The sequence below is a fragment of the Dromaius novaehollandiae genome, chromosome 11 (genome assembly GCF_036370855.1).
Source record: "Dromaius novaehollandiae isolate bDroNov1 chromosome 11, bDroNov1.hap1, whole genome shotgun sequence".
Lineage (NCBI taxonomy): Eukaryota > Metazoa > Chordata > Aves > Casuariiformes > Dromaiidae > Dromaius > Dromaius novaehollandiae.
Genome location: NC_088108.1, coordinates 21,720,235 through 21,746,285, shown reverse-complemented (window position 1 = coordinate 21,746,285; position 26,051 = coordinate 21,720,235). Strand labels below are relative to the sequence as shown.

The window sequence follows — 26,051 nt, the reverse complement described above, 5'->3', positions numbered from 1 at the left end:
TATGTAGAAATGCACTTTCTAATCAACGGCAAATACAAGCTCTTTCTACCTCCACCAGACATACATGGAAATGAAGGAAAACCCACACTACAACCGTAGCTAGTTAGAACAGTACACTGCAACAGTTGGGTATACACATTGATATATAAGATAGTAAGTGCACAAGGGCAGAATTGCTTTCCATACAAACTGATCTTTAGATAGGGCTTGACAAAAATTACTATGGCATAGAAAAACAAGTGTGCAGATGTCTCCTATAGCATCATTTGTACCTCGCAGCGGTGCTCATCACGTCTGACCTCAGCGAGGGGGTCTAGGCCGAGTGTCTTGCCTGGGCTCTCACACAGGCAGCAGAAGTGTTGGTGCCCCACAGATATCTCGCCCAGGCCCAGGCACCCCTGTGAGGGTAAGTGTGTTCATTTTTAAGTTTTCCAGGCTGAAGACCACCGCTTTGAGCTGTACATCTCCGAGTGCAGAGGAGCCCTGCTCCTGGCAGACATCCTTGTGACCCACGGTAGCAGCTCTTGCAAAGAGGCCACGCCGGGGCCCCCAGAGCCAGGCCTGTGCGGTCACCTCAGGGTGCGTCTTTGGATCTGTTTTAAATCTCCCTCTTTTTTTTATTTTTATTTTTTTTTGTCCTCAGCTGAGAGGCTCCCTGTGACTAGCAGCACCTATTCCTGCACCCAGCCCCTACACCAGGCTGGTCACAAGCCCAGGAGCAGAGATGTGGACAGCCGGACGGCGCCATGGCCAACGCCGCCCCAACAACCGCCTCAGCCCCAACAGCCGCGGGAGTCGGAGACGCTCTGCGCATGCGCTTTGCCGGCTCGGTCCCGCCGTGCCGGGGCTCCCCGCGGCGCATGCGCGCTGGGCGGCGGCGGGCGCGCGGGGTGCTGTGGGTGTGCGGCCCGAGGCGTCGCTCCCCTCAGGCGGCGGCGGCAGCGCGCGCGGGAGCTCGGCGGCGGCGGCGGGCGGGCGGTGACAGCGGCTGTGGGAAGGGGCCGCCCGCGGCATGGGGCGCTGCTGGGGCCGCCCCCCTCGCCGGGCCCGCCGCGCCCTCGGAGGCTGCCTGTGGCGCCGCCCGCGGGGCCTGTAGGGGCGGCCGCGCCGCGCCGGGGAAGCGGCGGCATGAGGAGCCGCTGCGGGCGCCGGCAGTGAATGGGCGTCGCGGCGGAGCGGGAGGAGCCGGAGCCGGGGCCGGGGCCGCCGCGATGGCTCAGGAGAAAATGGAGCTGGACCTGGAGCTGCCGCCGGGGAGCGCCGCGGCCCCGAGCGACGGGGGCGGGCTGAGGCGGTCGAACAGCGCCCCCCTCATCCACGGGCTCAGGTGAGCGCCGCCCGCAGGCCGCGCCGCCCGGCGCCGCAGCTCCCTGCCCGCCCCCCGCGTCTCTGTGACAGCGATGGACATGCTGTGTCCGCTCCCCAGGGGTGAGGCGAGGTGTTGACCCGTGTCCTGGACGGTGTGGGGCCGGGGTGAGATACCCCTGTCAGTGCGGAGTGACCGGGGGAAGCCCAGGCACCCGCTGATTTCATTAAAGCGTGTTGTTCTTTTTCATCCTGCTCTGCTGTCTTCTTATGTAGCTGAGATAAGCGCTCTAACGGTATGTAGCACCTAAGTTGTGGCTGTAGCTATAGGTGAAATAATATCTCTCTAATTTCTGTAATGTTTTAAATTTGCTAAAGAAGGTGCACCACTGTATTAGGTAAGATCGGTATAGTATGTGTTTTCAGAAGGGTGAGGCTAATTCAGTGAGGAACATCATTGGATGGGACCCCAAAAGACACCCAAGTTGCACTTCTAGGTTATGTGTAAAACCACGTGTCAGTTGTTCTGTGAATTGTTCAGGATGATACTGGTTTTGTTAGTGGGGAACATATAATACTCAGAGAAACACAAGGGGTATGTAGATAGTTCTGCCTGGATATCACCTTCAGTGTGGTGGCGGCCTGTATCTGCAGGGTGGGCTGGATATTTGTGCTGTGGTCCAGGCCTAGCTCTCTTTAGCTGGTAGGGTGGAGACGGTGGCAGCCCCTGGCAAGGGCTAGGAGGAAAGCTCTCAGATATGCATGGTCTGTGTATGGTTTTGTGTCTGGGTGAGTTCGGAAGTCCTATTTCTTGCCTCTTCTGGGTTGTCACAGAGTTGGGAGGTGCCCCCACCTCCGCTGCCATCCATGGTGTGGCTAACATCTAACTTCACGGCGGTCTACATGCTGCTACTTGTGGTACGCCTACCACAGTCTGCGAGAGGGTAGAGCTGTGAAATCTGGAAAAGATAGTATAATGTACGACAAGTACTTTTTATTAAATGTCATGTTTCTGTAAGGAACTAGATATCAAGTGATGAATATCTCATAAATCATGTGTTCCAAAATGGCTAATATTTCATTGCGGTTCAGAGAAAATATTAATTCTTGCCTCTTAGGTCATGATTTAATGTTAAGTAAACACATTTGCAATTTTTTTTCTATAACTCTAATGAAACATCTATCTTCTTATATATTTCCATGGAGGATAGAACTATTGTATATAGTAGTTTTTCAGCAGGGAGACTTCCAAGTAGGCAAATTAATTATGTAGCTGAGACATAGACATTTTTTATCATTTCCTCAACCTTATAACTTTTTTCTTATGAACTATGAGACCCTTGACTTTTTTTTTCTTCTTTTCAAAGCATCCTATAACCATGCTGTAAACAAATTTCTTTCAGGCTCTGAGTGGGGAGGAGAAGGATAAGCCTCAGCTCTTACCTTGAAACTGCATATAACAGCTGTTTATACAAATTAAGTGGGAATCCCATTAAGCTAATTTCAGGTGTTTGCAGTGTTGCTTGTTACTTAAGAATTTTCCAGCTGTTTTTGAGAGATTGCAGCTCTTGGCAAGAAACTTCAATTTTTCCCAGAATGGCTTTGTAGGGTAAATGGAAACAAAAGCTTCTGCTCTTGGACAGCTTGCTTTTTCTGTTCTGCCACTGCCTACTCTCTTGGTTTCTTTATTAACAGATTTAATAAGAAGCTTCAGGAATGGGTTACTTGGAACCAGAGAGCATTTTTAGGTGAAATACTTTAGATCATAGAATTTACCTTTCACAGAAGTTTCAACTTCTGTCTTCATGCCAAATCAAAATGATTTTTCATGGAACCATCAGAATTTTCTGTGAAAAGTAAGTTTGAGATCTGACCAGCTCTGGTGTTTTTGTACAGGAGTTTGAAGGTAAGGATACTTGTAGGGTTTTTTCTGTCCCTCTTTTCTTCTCCAGTTAGCACTGAATATTAGATTTGGCCTATGATAAAGGAAGATTTGGCCTATGATAAAGGATTAGGGAATCTTTCAAGCCTGTTTCCTCCATTCAAAACCTGGATTTCATAATGTGCTGTTTAAGCCGTGTGTTTGTGTACAGCTACATATGTACTAAAAAGAAGCTGTAACTGTTGGCCTCAGCCAGTGAATCTCATCTCTCAACTTCAGACCACGGACCCCTAAATTTATCCTGTTCCAGCTCCTATCAAATCACAATTGTTTGATCTCTTGTAGATAGAACCTGGATGAAACTTTTTTGAAGTTGAGTGATGTCTGTTCATTTGTACTTGATGTTTTAGAAAAAGGGGTGGATGCATTCATCTTGGTGAAAAGCACTGTGCTTGTAATAGTGGCTAGAGCTATTTTGGATGAGTTTATTTTGGCTTTTTATTTCTGAGGAAAGCTTTTTTTGTTACCTTTTATCTAGCTGTAAGTTTAAAAAAAATCTAAAACATGCATGCCTAACTGGTGCATTTTAAACAGGAGGATTCTGTTTATAATGTGTCTTTAAAGTACATTTAATGAAATTTAGTTTGATTATTAGCCTTTAGAACAAGCTAATACTATTGGTCAGGTTAGTTTTAAGAAATAGTATTTTGTGTAGTGCTTTTGTTCATCTGAGACTAGCAGTTGAGACAAAGATATAACCCAGTGGCATTTTGTAATTTGGATCTAGTTATGATCTTACATTTGGATATGTGTGCATGTGCAGATCCTCAATGATTTTTAGGCACAGATTGCAGGATTGTGGCTCTGAATTTTAATTCTGATGACTGTAAAAATTTATTTGATTTCTGTAGTCTTGTTCATTAAGCACAGATTAGTGGCTGCTGATAATACCAGTGATGACAGGATGATGACTTACTTTAGGAATCAATAGAACTCAATGTTTCCTTGAAAAAAGGAGACCATATTTTATCAAATAAATAATGTTATTTTAAATGGATGTGTTCCTTCCTGATTAGAGATGTGACTGTAGTCAAAAGTCTTAGTGCTTTCAAAACTGGATTCGCAGTATGTTTAATTTAACCTCTACTAAAAAAAGTCATAACTTATTAAATGTTCTTAACAATCACATTTATTAAAGTACTGCATTTTTGATTCTACCGGCTTTGAAGCTGCTGTCAATTACTGATTATATGCTATTTACAAATTTGTTCTGTTGAATGATTTGTTTGAAGCAATAGGCAGTCTGTAGCCATTCCTGACTTAATAAATTCCCACAGAAATGATCAGTCTTAACAATTGTGCAGTTACTCTGATGACTCAGTATGATTGATCAGCATCATTAAGTGAAGTAGCTGGGACTTGGGGTAAGAGCAATTTGTTTTCACCTCTTGGCCAGCAAACTGAAAGAGTACTTTCATACCTATTTCTCAAATGCTTTGCCTTGAAATGCTAGCTGTCTTAGAATTTGAAACTGAGATTATATTAAGAAGTACTTTTTGATGGGGAGGAAATGGCTCTTGCATTTGACAAGTGTTTCTTTTCACAGTGATAATTCACAGGTGTTCCAGGCTAACGTTTTGCGAACCCGCAGGAACAGTACAACAGTTATGAATCGTCATAGTCTGGTAAGAAAACAATTAGACTGACCACGTTAGGCCCAAAGCAGAAGTGCGCAAACAGGATTAAAGAAAAAAAATGAAATTGTAGGCTATGAAACTAATACTGCGTGTTTTCAGAAACAAGGCTCTAGACTGTGACATTAATATGCTGTAGCTATAGTGAAATGTTATTTACAGACCATTTGGCCTTGGAGAGCAATTATATTTCATTGTGATCATAACTTTGTTTATATAATGCAAGCAGATGTTCTAACATGGAATAAGGAAGATATTTTACAAAGAAAACTAATTACACAAGATGTACTGTTGTTCAGTAACTGAAGGGCTAATCATCTCTGATGTTTAAGGAAAAAAAAAAGTGATATTCTCGTTTTAACTTGTCTTAATGCCAGAATAGACTCTTGTAATCATCTAGCTGACTGGTATAACACAGGTCTTCAGACTTCCAAAATGAATGATTCCATATCTCTCAGAAATGTTCATTTGTGATTTCAACTTCTGCTGAAATGGAATTATTATTAGAGCTCTCAAAATGAGATTTTTAAAAAAATATTAATCTAAAAGTATAGTGCTTCAACACAGAGAAAATACTGCTTTTTTTGTATTATAGCATCTTATGAATAGTGGTGAAAAGGTGTGACTTTGATTTAGAACATCTGTGCAAGATAGCATGGAATGGTTTGCTAGCCCTTATAGAAAGGGGTAGGGTACATGGGTAGTTACTTCCTCTAACCAAAAGGAATTTTTGGCCAGACTTTGACATATAACCAGAAACTTAAGTTTTCTCCTAAGACAGCCTTATGAAACAGATACATGTAGGGTAAGAAGCCAGCTGCATACAGTTCACTATTAGAGTTTTGGAAAAATTAGAACATGTCAGAGGGAGAGGAGTAGTGTTAATTTTCTTTTAAGTATGAGAAACAAAATGATGCTACCATATTGGTTTTCAGTATATTCTGATTTGTAGATACCCGTAATTTTTGCAGAGCTGGAGTTGCCCGGAGTTGCCCGGAGTTGCCCGTAGTGCTAATGGCAATTATCCTGATTTTAGTTCCCTTTTGAAGATGCCTTAGAAATAATCCATTAGCCCTATGTTAATGGTTGAAGGCTACTATTCTACTGTTTTCTTCACCGATACCCCTTAGCTAAAATTCTTTTTTAAAATTAGGACATGTATCTACTTCTGCAAAGGCTTGCATCTATAATAGAATTGGGATGCTTATGTAAAGGTTTGGAAAGATTGTTGGAAAAACCTTTCTTCTGCTCCTTTAGCATTTCTCTAAAAAAAAATTAAGCATAATGGAACAAATTATGGTAAAGAAATCTTAAACAGTCTTTTTATTCATGCATTTTTGGGGTTGCAGCATAGGGTGCTTATGTTTATGCTTATGGTCAGACTAAAGGAAAAACAAAAAAAGGCGAAAGCTCAGTTTACTGGATTTCCTTCTTAAAGATCTTCAATTAATTGTTGGGGGAAAAAAGAAACTAATTTAGGGAGCATTGCCCCATTAGGGACCAGGGTTTTGTTTTTGTTAACTTGTTGGGAACCAGGAGACAGTTCAGTGACGGACTGGCTCTTACATCTGTCCTGAACCAAGAGAGAGAGATGTTGTTTTTTGGATTTTGTGACCTCTGAATATCATCAACAGCAGATTGAACTATTTTGACTCAGTGGCCAAGAAGTGAAAAGAGAGATGTGGTACTTGAGAACAATAGTTGTTTTACACCTAACAAAGGAATTTTCAGGACACTTTGCAGCTTACATTTAGCTTACGTTTTCGGGTTGAGTTTTCATGTCTGAAGTGGAAGCTTTCCAGGGATGGGAGTGTGGATGTCCAAAGCTAGAAGACTGTGGTTCAAGATCAAGAGGTTGAAAGTAGGGTAAGTCTGTTCTTCCCTCTTTCCTCTCCCTCTTCCATTCTCCTGCATGAAGAGCTCTTTCTTCATGCTTATCTTACACCTGGAGCGATGTGGGACTCCTTTGTTCCTGTCCTTTCCCTTTAGATTCCAGGGGAGCACAGGTCGGAGAGACTCAAAGGAAGCACCACCAGCTGTGAGGATTCACCCATGTGGCCTTGCAGAGATACAGTGCTTAGACTTGTAATTCATAGGATTCAGAAGAATGGCTTAAAATGTGTGCAAAATCTGTTTGAGAGAAACATGCTTGTATGTACTATGACCACATGGGATCCCACTTCACACGGGATTTTCTGAAAGATCCAGTGAGCTCTGAAACTTTCTAGTGCAGTGACCACTAGCTGTTAATGTTTTGTAGTTTAATTAGCTGATCATAAAGGAGCATCTCTGAACCAGTGTTAACGTCTTTGTGGGAAGATGTTCTCAAACCTTCATCTCACTTTATTAAGTTTATTATTATTTAAGTTTATTAAAAAGCATCCTGAAAGTTACCTCTCTTCCTATCCCTTCTTGACCAGGTGCTGATAAAATACAGCTTAAGTTTTACTGACTCTGAAAATGAATGTGGAACCCTACATCAGTACCTCGTCCACTTTGAAATAGCTTCGCTAATTCTTAGTGACTTTGAATTATGATCTGATTTATGGTTCTCTTAGGAAGGACAGGGAGGATGGAATTGGAAAGGAACTTGGAGATCATCTCATCCTTCTACTGTCTTAAGCCAGGATCAGCGATAGCTAAACCATTTTTGGAAGATGAACAACCTCTTCAGCATTAAGGACTGTAGCTGCAGCTGGTATTCTAGCTATAGCAAAGAAATAAGTGTAGTTTTATGATGTTTGAAAAACTATTCTAGAGTGCTAGATGACATGAACTTTGGTAGGCTTCATTTTACAACAGATGGATGATGAAATGTACTTCAAAACCACTATTTTTTGTAATTGGAAAAACAAATCGAAGTTTTATTGCAGTGTAAACTGAAATAAGGAGGGGAAAAAGGTTCAGTAAGTGACTGAAACTTTGTTAACTTACTATTATAAATACAGCTAATGTTTTGTGCTGTGTTAAACTATGAAAAATAGTAACACTTAAAAACTTAGTAAAAACTGATTAGTAATTCTGTTTCTCTAATCTATTGTGTTAACTCTGAAGGGAATAATGGGAGTTGATAAAATGCTTTGGTGATAACTGACGGTCATAGTCTATCTCCGTCTTCAGGACTGTTGTGGTGGCTCTCCCAGCTACTCGGCTAAATTCTAAAATATTCTTTTATTTTTTGAATAACTTCTCTGAGTCCCAGGCTCCAGCTCTTTTGTAATGATGATTGCAGGGGCAGCTCTGCCATTCTGACTATGTCTAAATCTGCAGTTTTCTGATACTAAATGTAACTGCCAAGGAAGGCTTAACTCTGTTCAGTTATTCAGTGTTTATTTCCTCTCAGAAGTTACCAGTGGCATCTAGTGAGTAAATGGTGGTCTTAGAGCATTTTAAGCTGTGGTTAGATGCTCAGCTACTGTTTCAGCAAAAGAAGTTGGTTTGCTTTTTTTTTAAAGCTGAACAAGCTCCCTGCTATGGTCCACTGTGTGGCCCCAGAAATGCTTGTGTTGGCAGAAGACAGGGGGCAGTGCAGGGAGGGGAATGGAAGGGCTTAGGTGCCAGGGGCAGGTGACTGCTTAGTGTGGCTCTGCAGCCAAACTGACATTTGTGAAGCTTTACCCTCAGTGAGAAAGTTATCGTGCCTATCTGACATACTGGAAGAGGGAGAAATGGGAAGGTGCTTCTCTTCCATGTGATATTCAAATAGTTTCTAATGTTTTCTACTAAGTTTGTGCTCTCTTAAAACGTCTGCAATTTAACTTTAACAAATAACTTTAACATAACTTTAACAAATGAGTTTAATCTGCTTAAGCAGGTATCCTTTAAAAGCTGTTGAGGCTTCTGATAATTTCTTTTCACAAGAATTAAAGGACTATTAGCAGGGAAAAGTGGTTTTTGAGCATTGCCAAAACAAGGATCATGACTTGTTGGAGGCGGGCTGTAGGATCCTTGGAATTAATAGATTTAGTCAAATCTGTATGAGATCCTATAGAGGAGTACTTAACTGCTGTTTTCTACTTTTTACTTTGCACTGGGCCACACTGGTTTGGTATATATTTTATTAACATTAAACCTTAGAGTAAGTGGATCATAGTTATAAATTAAAATATAAAGAGTGGAACAAATGCATTTCTACTGTGCAGTGATGGAGTGAATGGGCAGGAATGTACTATTGCCCAGAGCCTTTTTTCTGCGTGCAAATCAAGGTCAGCTGAAGGTGTATGTTGGCTGTTATGGTTTGGAGGAATTTTTACTGGGTGTGCAGGATTTTTGGAAGCTCAGTATAGTAGTAAAGCTGACGTAAGTTGGACTTAAATAGCTGAACAAAATGTTATAACTGCTAGAGTGTAGTGGTATATATGATGATGGCCAAGTTTTGACAAAAGCAGTAGACATTCTATGCGCGGGTGTGATAGGCTAATTTTTTTTGAAAGAAAGGCTTTATGTATATGTGTGTGTGGAGTGTATATAAATTTTTATATAAAATATATAAATATATAAAAATATTTAGTGGGAGGATTCTGGATATATGATATGTTAATGATCTGTGATAGCTTACCATGATTTTTGTATAAGACAGCAAGATCTTTGCATTCTCCATGGCACTGATCAGATGATGATGCAGTAAATAGATAAGAGAATGAATGTTAATTCTCTGATTTCAGCATAATGAAGAGCTTTAGGAATGTTTTATTTGAAGCTGATGAAGCCTCATTTTGCATAAAGTATGATAAACAGTAATGATACGAATCTTTCCTATTGAGCACATGTCCATTTTACAAAGACACCTTGTTATTTAGAGGGGTTGTCAGGCTTACAGAGGGGAAGAGGTTAGGTAAAACTCTGACTAAAGCTTCAAATTTTTGATCTCAGGATAGATTATGACAAATGTCAATTGATGGTTAAATGTTTGACACATGAAATATATAAAAGGAAATGATATTTTAACTACTTAATTTGTTTTTGAGTATGCAGTTTTAGATCATAATGTTCCAGTGAGATCTTCATGCAAAAGAGACAAAATTAATAGACTAGCACTTCTAGTGATATCATGTCTGATTTCATTTTCTATCACTTGAATTTGTGAAGCTGTTGAGAAACTTTAAGGGAGGTATTTAATTTTTTGCTAGCCCTCTAATATCTGAATTTTTTCATCTGTCAAAGTAGTCATTCGTAGGCAGACAACAATCCGGAAATCTTTCTGCAGAGTGTGTGGTTTTGACTTTGTGTTTTTAAAGGCTCTCTTGGGGGCCTTCCTTCTGGACTACTAAAAAAAGATTAAATATTTATGCACCATATCTGTTAAGGGTGGCAGTGTGCTAGTTAAAAGTCAATTCATTCTATAAAGAAGGCTCTGAGTTCTAGTAGCCTGGAACTGAAGTGAAAGGCAGATTGATATCCATTAGCATCTCTGAGCATGCAAAAGAGTATGATATGGTGATACATATTGTCATGTTCTTGTAAGTGCTTACTACAGTTTGTATGCTTTGCAGATGTTAGAAAACTTTATTTTCATTTGGGAGATTTTTTTTTGACATTGGGATAGCATTTTAGAGTGGGTACTAACATCCTGACACCTTTCCTTCCCTTCTCCTGTGGTTTTCAAGAACATTTCAGTTGTATGTGGCTTTGTCTTGCAGTTTGTGCCATCATCTCCTGTTCGTATTCCTAGCAGCCGCCTTCATCAAATCAAACAGGTAAGTGCATGTTCTAATTTTTTGGAAATAGCAAGTTGATTATAGCTTTTTTTTTCCCCATTAATGTGCACCGTCCTTCAAATGACTATTGGTTTCGCTTTGAAACAGTAGTACAGAGTCTGTAGCAGTCTGTCACTTCCAAGTGCTTTCAAAAGTAAAGGTTGCATCTGTTTTCAGAGTTCCAAATTTTATAAAAAGTAGAGTGTGCCTTATAGAAGGTGACTTGAGTGGAAAGAGAAGACAAATCTTATAACAGACATTATAGTAAGGAAGCTTTTAATGTAAACCCCTAGGGTAAAGTTTCACAAAGTTTTTGGCTGCAGTGCCTGCATAAATATTCAGGGCCAATGACAGCATGTTTCTTGTGTTGGCACAAGAATTTGTGCAGCCAGAAAATGAACTGGATGAGGAAGCAATCTGGCTAAAAAATAGTCGAGACTTCTGGCTGGACTATTTTTCTTCTGTATAATTTTATTATCCAGGTCACTGTACTTGTGCTGTTACAGCATGAGTGGAGGGGAAGGGCACAAGAGCAAATGCCTAGGAAGAGAGACGGGTGTGGCAAATATCCGAGTTGGCTTAAATAGCATTACCACCGAACAGATCACAGTCTACAGACTCAAGTTTCAAAAACAGCAAACACAAACTTTTGTGGCTTTTCTATTTTGTATCTTGACTTTTTGACAGTAGAATGCATATAAAACTGGCTTGAAGACTGGCTTGAAGATGCTTTATTTTGTTAGACTTGCTAGTTTTCAAATGGATAGGCTTGTTTTCTTACTTATCACTCTGTAAAAATCAATTTATTCTTCAGCCAGCATTTTTAGGGTATGATGTCTGAAGTGGGTTGTATGTGCTCTTGCTTCCCACCTCACATATTAAAGGTGCATAGTAATCCTGTAGAAAATAAATACTTGTTTTCACTATGTAAATAATTTACTGGCTTAAAGAGACTCTGAAGCACTCAAGTCAGTTGGAGAGCTGTGTTTTATTAATATAAAGAAGTTTGGATTAATATGTAAATCTGATGAGAGCAAGGGGATGAACTCATTGCTGTGCTTCTATCGCTGTATTTATTACATGAAGTAGTGTTTGATGTTTCAAATTTTTTGAAAATGTTTTGTATCATGATTATTCCATACACACATTTATTAAAGTGAACAATGGCATTTCTTCATTTGTGTTTCAGCATTAAATTCACAAACTGAAATTCTCTTTCCTGTCTGCTTATAGGCACGGATGGGAACATGTGTTGTACTTCTTTTTTTTTTTTTTTCAAATCTTAGCAAATAATCACACAATTGAACTAACGTAGGAAGACACTTCCTACATGTGATGCAGATGCTGAAACTAGTTATTTAAACTTTTTTTTCTTGAACTGGACTGAACTATTCCTTCACTGAACACACTGGATTGTATTCAGTTAGTTTTAAGAAGTGGTTCATGCCTTAAGAGGGGATTGAATCAAACTTGTTTATACTTGCTGTTAATATTTAGTGTGTTTAATTTTATACCTTTGTTCCATTTTAGTAATATTTTAAGGATGTTTTAGAAAAATAACACTAAAATCCCAAATTTATTACATATATACAATGCATTGTACACAAATGAGAGGCTGACAGTCTAGTTGGTTTCTAATGCATAGAATAAGGCAAGAATCCAGTCATGCTTTTAAGGATTACCTATGCTAGTTTCTGTCCTCTTGAAGTGAGGAGCCAGGGGAGGAATAGTTTCTGCTTTATGAAATGATTTTATGCAAGATTATATAAAGGTACTCTACCATATGTAAAAGCTTTGGTCGCGTTATTGCTCAGTTTTGTAACCATCTCTTGGAGGGTGATGAAAATGAAAAAGCTGCTTGAGAAGCAACCAACTCCCATAAGCAATGCCTTTTATGTGATGATTTCTCTCTCTGTCTTTCCCTTCCTTTCCACCCTGTCCACCTTCATGTAATAAGGACTTATGGTCGCTGTTACTTAAGACAGTTGAATTACATTGACTCCATACATGAGTGAACTGAAGATAAAGTTTTTCTGACTTGCTGTAGCAGACCATTTTTATTTTTTGAAGTCTTTACTTTTCATCTGCTAATCTCTTTTAGGAAGAAGGAATGAATTTGATGAACAGAGAAACAGTACATGAAAGGTAAGTGTTAAGGCCTAGTATACTTCGTATACTTAATGAAATCTTTTATGGGCCTGGGACAGCACATTTCTTTTCTTCTTTATAGAGAAGTGCAAGTAGCAATGCAGATGAGCCAGTCGTGGGAGGAGAGCCTGAGCCTGGTAATGCATTCATGGTTTAATTTTTGTTATCAGTATTAGGACACCAGAGACTTTCATGTCAACATTTTCCTATATAATTTGATTTAAAAATGATGGCATTAATATATTGCTGCTTTTGATCAGCAGTGTTTCATACTAACAAGGCATAAAGTTATCAGTTGTTCAAGGATGTGTGTGGGTTTCTTGGGGTGATATTTAAAAATAAAATTGCATGGATATCTGCCTGTCCAAATTTTCTTCCATTTTCTGATACTCAGTAAATAATGTTTAAGCCTTTTTTTGTTACACACACATTCTCCTTCATATTTATCATTTTTTATGTAGATGTTTATGAGGACATAACTGTGGAATATTATCCAATTCCAAACAAAACAGTCCTTTTTTTACATTAAAATGCTTGCTTATAAGATTACTAATTATATGCACCATTTACAGAGTGACAATGATTTTGAAAAATCATCTTCACCAAAGCAAGTAGACTTTGTCCCAGTTTCTCCAGCTCCTTCACCTACCAGAGGAATAGGGAAGGTAAGCAAAATGTAGTAATGAAGGTTTTATCTTGAATTGTGCTAAATAAATTAAACTGAATTAACAGCAAAAGATGAAGCTGCCTTCTCCTTTCTACTTCAGCTATAAGCAAGAAACTAGAAGAGTAAAACAAAAAACCCTAAAATTCAGAAACAGAAAATGAGAGCTAGTAGTTGCACAACTTGTGGATGTGAATTTCTGTGAAGTGTTTGACTGTTAACCTGTTGTTAATATTCTTTATTTCTCTTAGAGTAAGAGGAGGGGGCATACATTCTTATTTTTATGAACTAGTCTGTTTAATCAGACTATGGCAAAATAAATGCTTGTCAACTTGTATGTGTTCTGCATAAAAATGAAATCTGTCCAACTTTTTCTAGATTTTTTTTTTTCTCCTTAACCAAAAGTGGTATCTCAGTATACCCAGCCAGACTGGCTGGTTGCTTTAAACTGACAGTGGGTTGTTTATTTACCTATAATTAGGCCCAGTTGTTACTGTATGGGTATAATACAGTGTTTATACATAAATAACTTGAACTGTTTTGCTCTCAGCAATGTTTCTCACCATCTTTGCAAAGTTTGGTGAGTAGTAGTGGATTACCTCCAAGTCCTAGCCCAAGTCCAACAAGGCGATTTTCAAGGTAAGTACCAGCCTCTGTTAATAATAGGAAGTTGGCACAGCTTGTTCACACTAGCCTTTGAAATCTCAAAATTTGTTATACAAATACATATTTATAAGTATATATACATATTAATGAATATGTATTTGTTATATATATACATAATTAAAATTGATTTCTGATCACAAATATCACTTTTTATATTCATGTAAACTTTAGATTTTACAACGCCCCAAGTATTTGTTAAAATCCTCATGTTTTAACATCACAAAGCTGGGCTGCGTTTCAGGCTCTGATTTTGCAGTGTAGTCTACTGCTCTTAATCACACATTAAATAATTGAATTATAAGGGGAAAAAAAAGGATTTAGGGGATTTTTAGGCATTCTGGCTTCAGTTGTATTGGATATTGTTTTGAGTGATGTGGGCCCACAGTGGAATTTGGTCAAGCTATAACAGTTCAGCAAAGTGCAGCCTGTCGACTGAGATGTAGTCAGTACCTAGATGTGAGCTTTTGGACTGTCCCAGTTGTGAAACAATGTAACTTCTTTTAAGGTCTATGCTTCTTTGTCTTCAAAAAAAAAAATTTGAATAAGCTGTTTTAATGCCTATACTTTTAGCGTTTTCCTTTTAGTAGTTTGTTATCTGAACATCTTTTGATTCTTTACTTGTTTTGGGGCTTCCTATGTTGAGGATGATACATCAGTATAGCATCTGCCTTCTTTTAGCAGGAGAAGCCAGAGTCCTATTAATTGCATTCGACCAAGTGTTCTTGGGTCAATAAAAAGAAAAGGTACAGTGTTTATTTCTGACTACTGTAATAGGCCAGGTTGTTAATTTAATAGTAATTCATATAGCTTTCTTCCTTGTTCTGTTCATTTGGCTGATACTATAAAGAATCACTAGAAGAAGAGGGTATTACCAATGACCAAATATATGGAATTGTTTGTAATGATGAAACAGAAAAATTGAAGAGCCAGTATTTACTATTTGGTAGAACTCTAATTGTTTTGTCCTAATGCCTCTCCATTGCTGTAATAATACGCATCTGATAAGAAACTGATGTGACCTGTTTAATCAAATGAGAAATACAACTATTGGTATACTTAATTTCACAAAGAGAAATTTGTGAAAGTCCCGGCTAACTGAAGTGCACAAATACTGTGGATTTAAAATCACAGTCTGGTTGATCACACAAGCCTGGTTGATCACACAAAATCACGCAAGCTGGTTGAGAGCTTGATAGACACGTTATAACTTTATTTGGAAATTGTTTCTCTATCCCTGCATTTTTCTTGAAGTTTCACTTTTAATTATTGTGTCTGTTTTTAAATGCATCTGCATGCTTCACCTTTGTAACAGAACACTTCTGGCTCTGAAACAGGTTTTAAGATACTTTTTTCTGAGTTGTGCCATAGGCTATTTAAGTATATGTCTGTCCATCCTTTTTTAGTGTATTTGGAATTCACAGTCAATATATGTTTAATGATAATTCTGGACCTCGTTTTAATTGACTGCAAGATGAAAACAAGTTTTCCTTATTCTCTTCCTCACTGCTTTGACAGAGCTACTCACTGAACTAATTAGCAGAATAAACAGAAACAAAAAAAATTATTCTGTACTACTGAATAGGCATCTGATATATAATTCCTCAATATCTAATACCTCAGTTCACAACTTGAAACTCTCCCAGTGCTCAGACTAAAAGGTTTCCAAGAAATACTCTTAAAATTTCAGCATCAAACATCTATGCTTTAAATTTAAAATAACACTCAATTGATTGTAAGAAGTTTGAAGCTCTATTTAGTGTGTTCTGTAGAAATACACTGAAAATAAGTTTAGCTTAAAGGAGAATTAGTTATTTTTTTATCACCCCTTCTCTTATTAAGGTGTAACAGAGATGGAAGATCATCCAAAAAGGTTATTCCAAGGATCCACCAGCATGCTTACCCCTGAAGTTTCACATCAGACAGACCTTGGGGGATGGTAAGTACTGTGCTATTGTGTGAAATTAATCAAGGACACTAGAAATATATATTTTCATCTAGCAATGAGCATGTTTGAAGCTGATTTTTTTTGTTATTAATACAAACATCCTGTATTTTTGAAGCACTGAAAATATTACAGTAAATAGACAAAAATATTCACTACGATTCCAGAACTTCCAGAGCTGACAATCTTCGGTTAATGTGCTTTATGTATGTGGGAGTTAAGCATGCTTAGGAAAAGATACCTCATGGCTGGCTATTTTTTGGAGTCTAGTTTCAAGTTGCAATCAAAAGTGAGTGTTAATGCTATGTGTTGGGATTTTTTTATGCTTCTTGCTCTTAGTCACATGGGAAAATGAGTCTGTGTCTGACCCTCCCTCCTGGGAGGAGATAAAAAGTACTGCATACAAAATTGTAATGACTTAAAATAGTGAGGGATCTTGCTTTAGTGTTTTAGTCAAGAGGGTAATAACACATAGGGTGTGCACACACAAAATTATCAAGCCAGAGTTGTTTACAGCATGTCTGTCCTTTCTGCCTCCCAGCTAAGGCTGCGTGTAAGCTTTTAGCCCATTGCAGTGGTGATAGTAAAATGGATGTGTTAAAGGTGTGTCCTGTGAAATAAGCAGTGAGTGGTACAAGAAGTTTGTATAGTTTATCTTTGAGTCTCCTCAGAAAAGAGGCATCTGGGTATGTAAAGATGCTAGGCTGGGACCCATAGAAGATGGGATTTTTGAAGCACTTAAAGTATTACAGTAAATAGGCAATAACATTCACTACAATTCTAGAATTTTCAGGGTCTGCATGATGTGTCCAGTCTGCAGACTATTTCTGGGTGAGCTGAGGGAGAAAACTGGCAGAATGTTTTCTGTCTGTTTGGAAGTGTCTGTAAAGCATATTATTACAGATTTATTTCAAATCGTAGTGCTTACTGTTTCTTCAAATACGTACTTATTTTTAGAATGGCTTTATAGTGAATGGAAGGTAGTATTCGAAATGTTTCAGGAAAAACTAAATACCTAATTTCTCATATCTTGATATCACTTTGTTTTCAGTCTGTCATCACATGGTCTTGATGACAATAGAAGCAGTGCAAGCTCTTCCTGTGACTCACCAGCCGAGGTTGGCACCAACACAGACTCTCCAGTGTCGCTTTCTGACTCCAGATCTCCATTTTTACCAGTAGATCTTACAGCTAAGTTACCTATTAATTAAGAAACATAAGTCTGCTTAATGGACACCAAGAAACATCTGGAAATTGATAAGACTTTCTATTGTGTGTAACTGCGTTCTTTGTGATTGTTCCTCATAGGAACTTCCAGAAATGTCATTATTTCTAGAAAACTTCCAGAATAGTTCCTTGAGGAAGCATTCATGTTTCTAGTAATTTGTATGACATTTAGTAAAATACAGTAAGCATTTGAATTACAAATATATTTGATGCTAACATCAGTATACAAGCTGATTTACAATGGATATTGTCTCATTGGTGTAAGTTACAAATATTATATGTACATTCTGCTTGTAGAAGACTTGGCTTTCCAACAACCAACAGGCTGTATCCTCACTAATATAAAGTGGTGCTGATGTAGTAACAGATAGCTTTTGCGTTTGTACTCAATCTGAAACCAATGAAGCATCTTTCTAATTTATGTTTTTATCCCTGAGTGTTAGATATTTATTTTTTTTGTTCTTGAAATGAAAGTAAGAATATTGGGAAAAAATTGATTTTTGTGTTTTCTGATGATCGGCTATTAATCAGTTCCGTATTATAATTAGCTATGAAAAGAACAAATTAGTGAATTGTCATCTTATTTTTATATGTTGGATTTTATTCATGATCATGACTGCTGTTATGACTAAATCCAAATTTAGTGTGGAACATTCTTTGGGGGTCTGGGGACCTTTTTGGTTTCTCTTTCCTCATTAGATGATGTATTAGAGTGGTAGATGCTCTGTTAAAGGTCTTTTAATAGAGGAAAAAATAGTAGCAATGTTTGGAACAATACACTAAATCCTGAGATTTTAGTATTTAGTGCTTCAGAAGTGCATTATTTTAACAGACAGTATTCGTCTTCATGTATGACTTCTGTTGGAGAAAAACAGTGAGGGGCCTTGAATGCTTTCATACAGGCGGAAGTGATCAAATATGAACATTTAACTGCAGATTCTTGCAGTGTTTAATCCCTTAATGTCACTTCCTCAACTTAGTGGTATGAAGTTATTTCTGCTGATGTAAACTGCAAATGGTGATTAGAAGCCTAGAATTTAGTAATCTGATATGGATTCTTGTACTGTATTTGAAAAGTCAGTGGGTTGAGGCATCCTGATCTCAACCCTGAAATTCCCAAGACAAGAGGAAAAATCTGCAAACCACCATAGACAGCTGTTTTAAAATTTCCAGTGGCAACTTCATTTTGGTTGTTGACTTCTGTTATGCAATTGAACTTCCCTGCAGCTGGGCCTCATTTGTATGTGCGTACGCATTTGTACTATGTGGTCTCTCTCGTGTGGTTAATAATGAAGCAAAATGTTTATTTTTAAACACTAAAACTTTGTAATGTATAATAAAGTGGAAAAAAATAGAAATTTCCTGAAGTGGAAGAGAAGCCTGTTCTGAACTCTGCTGTGAAAACCTCACATGGATAAAGCTTTGACTGACAGCAACTATCAAAGGTAGAAATGCAGGTGTCGAGTGTGAAGACCTGGTGACCTGAGGACCCATGACCAGTTTCAGCATATCCTTATTACAGAAATAAAATAGAATCTATTTAATAGTTTTAATCAGTTCAAGTAAAATATGACATGGTTTACTTCTGTTTTTATTCCTCTTAAATTATTGTAACAGTCAACTTCCATGTTATAGGTGTGGGGGGGGGGGGTATTTTTGTTTTTCTTGTTTTTTTTTTTTTTTTTAATTCAAACTGCCCTTCATCCCTGTGGCAGATGGACAAGCTTGCGTTTAATGTCTATTTGCTTTTTGTTATGACATAGTTTAGTTTTGCAATGTCAGATATGTGCCAAAGACCTACTGTGTGTTCACTCTTTTGTGGTGAGGGCAAGACTGATTTTCTTTTTTTTTCCCCCCAATCTTGCTTATTTGTTAAGAATGAACCTCCTCATATCTGTTCTGGTCTTTTAAAAAAGATGCATCAATAGCATGTGGGTCAACTTGTCTCTTTTCTTTTGAATATTTAAACTATTTTTCAAATAAGTGCCAATAAATGGAAAAAATAAATGTGATCTGCTATTTCTGCACTTTGTTAGAGTGGTAACCACATTCTTCCTTTCATCTGCGATTAAATGTTTTTGTTCTTCTTGAATGAAAGTATCTATTGTAACCCACCTTACCTATTTAAGTTGGAGTTACCAGTATTTTCAAAAGACACTGTTGCACTTTTACTTTAGCTATTTCTTTAATAGCTAAATGTGTCCCTAGTGTATGCCCAGAGGAAATTGTGGTGAAATAGTTTGGAAGCTAGAAGCTATGGCTTGCTAATGAGCAGTACTGGGTCTTTTGCCCTTCTTGGAGAAGTGGGGAAGTCTCTCTGGTTTGCATTAACAGAGCAATTGTTGGAGCAAAGAGAGAAATAGTTGTGTCCTCAGTCATTCTTCTCCCTGATTTTGCAAAACAGAAATCACTTTAAACTTATGGAAAAACGTATCTTAATTTCTTGTCCATCCATGTCATCAACTAGCTGCAGTTTTGGAGTCAGGAGGCATGTATAGTTTTTTCCATTAAAAGAGATTAAATTTAGGAACCAAATTACACTGCAAAATATATATCTGGACTTGGGGAATTATCATGTTATACAATATACATAATCAACCCTGAAAACATATATTGTCATGTACTATTAGTATTATTTGCATTTTGCAAATTCTCCATTTACTCGTGAACAATGAATATTGGATCTCAGTTTCAATGGTGTCACAGTTACAAGACTATTGCACACTGTTCCCTAACTGATATCTCGCAGGTGTCTATGCTTTTGTTCCCATTCAGTGAAGAAATGTGCAGCTTTCTTGTCTCAGTCTGTTTTGGAGCTATTATAATCCTATATATAAACTTTTTATTTTACAACTCTTCAGGGACATGCGGCTGTTTCTCAGCAGGATTCTGTGGCCATGGAATTAGGGTGGCTGTGAAGAAGTAAAAGTACTGTCCTCTTGAATGTGACCCTTCTGAATTTGTGCTTGTGATGGGCTTTTGATTGGTCTGTTTGAAAACCATGCTGTAGGTTTTGTTGGCAGCTAAGTCAGGTCTTGGGCCAGTGTGTCTTCCTTGACAACTGATAGATGTTTTTCTTCCTTCCACCTTCTCCAGAATGACATAGTTGCCTAGAGAACATTGGTAACCATGCCAGTGCTCAGGGGGACTGTATTTTTGGAATGAACTCTTTAGTGGTTACTGCATTTAGCAAAGGAATAGATACCTCAAGTTAGATGAGCGATACAAATGCCAGGAAAAATGAGCCTGTGAATCAGCTAGATTAACTTGCTAGGTTCCTTATGTTGTCAGCAAGCCAGATGACCTGAATTCTCCACTCGATAGCTGTCCACAGTCCTCCTGAAGATTAGTATGAGAACTTACTCTCAAGTTCTTTCTTTTCTTTCACCTTTCTTCAGAAAATTTGAGTTGTAATGATCACCAACCTGTACAAACAGAAGACCATTCTCCATTATATCTTTTGTATATTTGTGAATCCAAGATTTTTTGATTTATAAAATGTTTATTGTGATTGTAATATTAGTGCTGTATTTGTGAGTCCAGTCTTGCTGTTGCAAGATTATTTGCTAGTGAAGTAAGTAAAGATAGGAGTAAGCTCTGTGGAGCTCTATAAATTAGCTTCAAGCTTGATAAGAGCTTGTGCATTTCTTAGCAGTAGTCACTTCAGAAATGCCGTTCACTTCATGCTGTTGCATTCTTGCATATGTTGGAGTCATAACTCATTTACTTAGAACTCTGTTTTGAGGGGGTTTAGGAGTCATAATTAGACTATGTGAGCTCTTCGTATCCTGTTTTAAGCACCCTTTCTCTCATCGTCTGCTGGCAGATGGAGCTGAAGTTTATACCTCTTTGCCTGTGAGCGCCAAGTTAAAATATTTGAAAATATAATCGAATGTTTACAGCTATAGTAGAACAACTAAAAGCTTACCAATCCAAAGAGGAGCACTTGCGTTGCAGGAATCCTTTTCAGTAACTGAATGCGAGAATGGTCACCTCACGTTTTTGATTTGGGGTCTGTTTCCTAAGGGTGTATCTTGAAAAAAAATTTTATAATCCATAACTACGTTTTTTTCCGCAGTGTCCCATTTCTCTGTATTTGGTATGTGGTTTGTGAAACTGAGCATCCTTGTTTGATCTCAGCACTCTGAACATGGGCATAACTGACGGCCAGGCTAGTTCTTAGAGAGATGCAGTTCCTCTGACAATGACTTTCCTCCCACTGTCTGCAGTGGGTCTCCGGGCAGGAAGCCACCCTGCCTCTAGAACGCCTGGACCCCACATAAATGCTAGGAGAGAGAGACTGTGTTTGCTTTTGCAGTTTTCTGGTGGAAGCATCAGAGAGAGAGGAGGGGAAAAAAACAAACAAAAAAAAAGATGTCAAAACTGAAGGAGAGTAACCTTGTTTGACTTTTGGTAGCTGGCTGGGTAACACAGAAATGCTTGGGGTAGGAGTTGAGTGCAAGCCAAAACCAAGCACGGTCTGTTCATGACTATATGCTGGTTACTCCATGTCTCTCAAGAAATGTGAGACTTTCCTGTTCCCATGAATATTCCTCAGACAGGTTTGGCATTTACCAAATTTAAAACTCTTCTGCTAGTTTAATTTCTTCCTTTGTTACTTGGTTCATAAGAACTTTGTAAACAAAAGTTCACTATTTAATATTTCCTTCCAAGATTAATAATGATATATAAATGTTTATTGTTTTGCTGGATGTCAACCTAAGTAAGAAGTGCTGTGCTCAAGCAGGAGCAGTTTTTACTGAAGGTACTGATTTTTGGAAATTTGTTTTTTATAATTACTTTTTCCCCTTGTGCAGAGAGAAATCAAAACCTTATTATGTGTATCATGCATTGTTTTTCATGGCACAAAAATGGTGTACTGTTTTGACTTCCAGACTTTCAATCCAGCTTAAATCAGGCTGTGTGGCACTGAAGTTGTTGCAGAAAACTTCCTGCTTATAATGAAAGGATCTTGATTTATTTTTTAAGTGCATTCATTTCAGCGCCAGGTTTTGTTTTTGAAGTTTCATGGCAGATTCCTGAGGGAAAGGTGCTAATGGATTTGGTTGATAGAACATGCGATTCCAGAGCATTATTGCAGAATTTTGTTTCTCTCTTGATGATAGTTTCTCATTTGTCAAATGATATGCTCATCTAATGCCCTAATGTTCTTACCTCAAGCCACTCAGAGTATCTGCAGTTTCCTAGGGAAAAAATGCACTAATCTTGTTACTGTAAATTGTGAATTCCTTTTTTTTTTTTTTTTTTTTTTTTTTAACTGGACACATGGCTTTAAGTTTCATTACAGACTCATGGGTTTTTTTCTTCCATTTCTTTGATATCCATTTTATCAGACTTGTTTATTCCTTCTTTAGTATCTCTTGGTTCTGCTAGGATCAGGATGACTGCAATTACATCGTCTGAATTGATATTCCACTATAGGGCTATTACAGGGAACTTGTTACTCAGGTAGTCCTTCTTAATAGCCTTTTCCTTCCTAGTGAGGAAGTCATCCTTTGCTTTGATTGTGCTGCTATAATCATGATTGTGCTTCTGCTTAAATTATTCCTCTGCATGTTCTCTGCCATTTCAAAGACCAGTATGCATTACTTTGCATGTAATTCCACTTTTTATTATTGGTGTAGTTATACAGCTTTGCAAACTTTCAAGAGCTGATATATGTCAGTTACGATTTATTATTTAAAGTAAATACCAGAGAGCTATTAGTTTACAGCAGAGAGCTCATGCAGACTGTGTTCTGTGGAAGACAAAAATACTCGTGTATCCTTCTTACTTGGCTTTAGTTACACTGTGAGTGTTGCATGCCTGTGCTCATATGTGTTCATACTTTGTTACTTATTTCTTGAAGTTACATGGGTTCTCTAGACTCCCTTCATTCATATGTTCTCTCAAAATGGCTCTTGTTAGACTTTGTAGGAATGGTTTTACAATCTTCACTGGCTTATGTGAAGCAAATCAGAGCAAGTGATAGGCTGCTGGCAACAGCATACTTTGCTCTCCTTTCGCAGTTTCGGTCTTTCTTTAATTTCCTCAGGCAGCAAGCTACATCTACAAAGAAGACAGACTCCATCACCAGCACCATTAACCTTAGACATTTCTTCTCCAAGAGCTGGTGCCTTCTCTAGCTAGCATGACCGTGAGAAGGCTCGTATGCTGTTTCACAGGGACATTGGAAAGAATCTGTTTTTCTACACCCACTAAACCCTGTCTCTGCTGGCAGCTAAACAGCAGTGTCATGCCAGGATTATTTGGCCCTGGATGCTCTGTACTGCAGTCTATTCCCTTACCACTTTAGCATTTCTTGCTCAGGAGGTCCTCCTACAAGGTCAGAGGACAAAGTACCTGAGTTGCCCTGACCAAGAATTCAACCTCCTTCCTGGCAGAGAGAATGATTTAAAGGTCTTTTTTTAGGGCCTCCTATGCAGCTTGGCCCCTGAATTTTGAGGTTGCACTGAATCACCACAGGACCTGTGAAGCATATCACTCCACGACTGAGTTTTTCTTCCTGTAAACAAAGTATTCTTGGATCTAGCTTACTGATTCTGGCAAGTTCCTTTCTGTAGTGTCTCTACGAGTGGAATGGACTGACAATGCACATAAGAGGGAGAAGATGCTGTCTGATTAAATACGAGATTCATACTCCTGACAAAGCAAAGGGGGTGATGGAACTTGACGTTTGCAAGGAAAAAGCCAGGTATCTTAAGTAAACACTGAAAAACAGAGACTAAAGTATGGTGATTCATTGCCAGACCTATCTGGCAGCCTGTCTTTAGTTCAGGCTTGTTGGTTATCAGATGATACTTGCCACTTACCCTGTAAAATGAAATAACATGTAGTTGACTTTGAAAACTCTTAACTAGTTGATTCCAGAAAGGATTTCTCTGTTCTGTTGTTGAAGGCACAGTTCTGTGCATGACCTTCTCTTCAAGTGATCTGACTAAGGAGTAACTGTCCCCACCTGACAGCATGCTCAGTTATCTTCCTTGGGCCTGTTTGGAGAAATGTCAGCAGCAGCTGAGGATCTCCCTTTGCAGGGACTGAGTCTGTTTTCAGGTGACTTCCACAGAAGGCTGCCTGACCCACTCCCCAATCTCCTGGGGCTTCCTGTGGTCCCTAATGGGAAGAACTGATTACCTGAAGGCCATGTCTGTCCCCAGAGCTCTGAGAGTTATACTGGATCTACTGTAGTGTTAAGCATTCTGTGATCCACTTCATTAGAGAAAATGGGGAATTCCAAGCATTTTCTGATCCAGATAAGTGCAAACACCTACAGGAGATCACGTACGGAGCCTATAAGTACTAGGAGTGACACTAATGAAAAGCTCTTAATAGCTTCATTTCCTGCCTGCCAGCACTGCTTGTTTGAGGTATGGGTGCCACAGCAAGTGCTGGGTAAACAAGATGATTGTTTCTGCTGGATGATCTTAAAGCACTCCTAACTGTCTGCTCAAAATACTTTTCCATTTCAAGGAAATGACTGTTCTGTTTGTGTTAAGAGTCAGGAATAGGAAATGACGTGAACACTTAACTGTTCTTCCTGGTGTTTTTAAGAGGAGGCATATTTGCTGTCTCAGGTCTCATTTCCAAAGGCATTCAACGTTTTCCATAGTCCTACTAAAGGAGCCTCTAGATACTAGATATATGTGTGTGTGTTGTATTTAAGAAAAAAAAATAATTATAAATCTTGTGTATCCACCTGGTAAAATTTTACTAGTCTCTCCCTTCAGTCATCCTTTAAGCTGATACATTCCCCCTCACAGTGCTGAATTAAATGCTAATGTCCTCAGGTCTTCTGTTTCCAACAGTGGAATAAATGTAATTATACAGGGCTCTGTAATCTCTCTGAAATAGAAGGAAGTCAAAATTCACATTTTTGCATGTTTGTTTTGTCTAAGTAGAAGTTTTATCTGCATATGCTGAGATGCACCATCTGTTTAATCTTTTTATCTCTGTATTACTCTTTGCTTGGCCTTGAAATGAAATGTTCCAATTTTTTAGTCTTTTTTGTTGCTGATAAATTTTTTGTAACTGATTTTTTTTTCTTTTTTTCCCCTAAACCAATTGCTTTTCTTTAACTTCCTTAAAAGAGAACACTGGCAATACAGGTCTCTGTGTCGCATATTGTCACTTCCTAATTCTGGTACATGTTAGTGCACTGTCATTCAGCACTAAGAGGGCTGCTGATGCCCAGACTTAGTGACTGTGAGTTCCCTGATGTAGGATTTAACTACCTCTTTTGTATTTCTGCAAGTGCTTGGCAAAACAGGACCTGGTCCATGATTAGAACTCCAGGGATATGGAAAAGCTTTTTTTTTTTTTTTTTTTTTTTGGGGGGGGGTCAATGAGAGTACTTAAATCATTTAGCTTAGGTGTTTAAGACGATACCTTTGAAGAAAGTCCTGCTGTTGCCTACAGAAAAATGTAGGTGTCTTAATACATAACACAGACTAATGTAACCCATGACAGTTTTTCTCCTTAACTTCTGTTCAACTCCTTTGTCCTTTGCCCAGAAGAGGTAGATGGGGAAGAGTAACCACCTCCTGAAAATCAGATTTAACAGTATAGGTACTTGAGAATAACAGCAAAGCTACAAGAATGCAACTCCACAATGGCAGAAAAATAGCTGGAGCTAAATAGGATCTCAGAGTTTTTAACTGGAAAGAAAGCACTGCATATGCAGCACAGGATTTGGAACACCAGGTTCTCAAAACGGTTAGTAACTTTTTTTTTTTTTTTAAAGACTGTTAATGTTTCACTGTTTATCATCTGACTCTGATAGATGACACAATCTCAATCCTCAAGAGAC

At 38.4% G+C, this 26,051-nt stretch overlaps 1 protein-coding gene and 1 long non-coding RNA gene across 5 annotated transcripts; both read left to right on the top strand.

The window, feature by feature from the left end:
* Positions 1 to 825: 825 nt before the first annotated feature.
* On the top strand, positions 826 to 19,236 carry LOC112989686 (P2R1A-PPP2R2A-interacting phosphatase regulator 1). 4 transcript variants are annotated; one of them, XM_026111002.2, is made up of 10 exons: positions 826 to 1,327; positions 4,794 to 4,872; positions 10,488 to 10,577; positions 12,679 to 12,722; positions 12,808 to 12,862; positions 13,298 to 13,390; positions 13,940 to 14,028; positions 14,737 to 14,798; positions 15,895 to 15,991; positions 17,049 to 19,236. In XM_026111002.2, the coding sequence occupies exons 1-10, from the start codon at positions 861 to 863 to the stop codon at positions 17,206 to 17,208; spliced, it is 1,236 nt and encodes a 411-aa protein (XP_025966787.2). In that variant the 5' UTR covers positions 826 to 860; the 3' UTR covers positions 17,209 to 19,236. The 4 variants fall into 4 exon arrangements, with proteins under 4 accessions (XP_025966787.2, XP_025966789.2, XP_025966788.2 ...); XM_026111004.2 differs by having other exon boundaries at positions 14,734 to 14,798; XM_026111003.2 differs by having other exon boundaries at positions 827 to 1,327; positions 10,521 to 10,577.
* On the top strand, positions 4,880 to 7,425 carry LOC135329565 (uncharacterized). The gene is made up of 2 exons (XR_010391081.1): positions 4,880 to 6,747; positions 6,871 to 7,425. It is a non-coding gene; the product is annotated as an uncharacterized LOC135329565 (long non-coding RNA).
* Positions 19,237 to 26,051: the final 6,815 nt, after the last annotated feature.

Excerpts from the sequence above, each read along its gene's own strand:
- LOC112989686 (XM_026111004.2), top strand. The coding sequence starts at position 861 with ATGCGCGCTGGGCGGCGGCGGGCGCGCGGGGTGCTGTGGGTGTGCGGC. Across the intron at positions 13,391-13,939 it reads CTACCAGAGGAATAGGGAAG|CAATGTTTCTCACCATCTTT; the intron begins GTAAGCAAAATG and ends TTTTGCTCTCAG. Across the intron at positions 15,992-17,048 it reads CAGACAGACCTTGGGGGATG|TCTGTCATCACATGGTCTTG; the intron begins GTAAGTACTGTG and ends CTTTGTTTTCAG.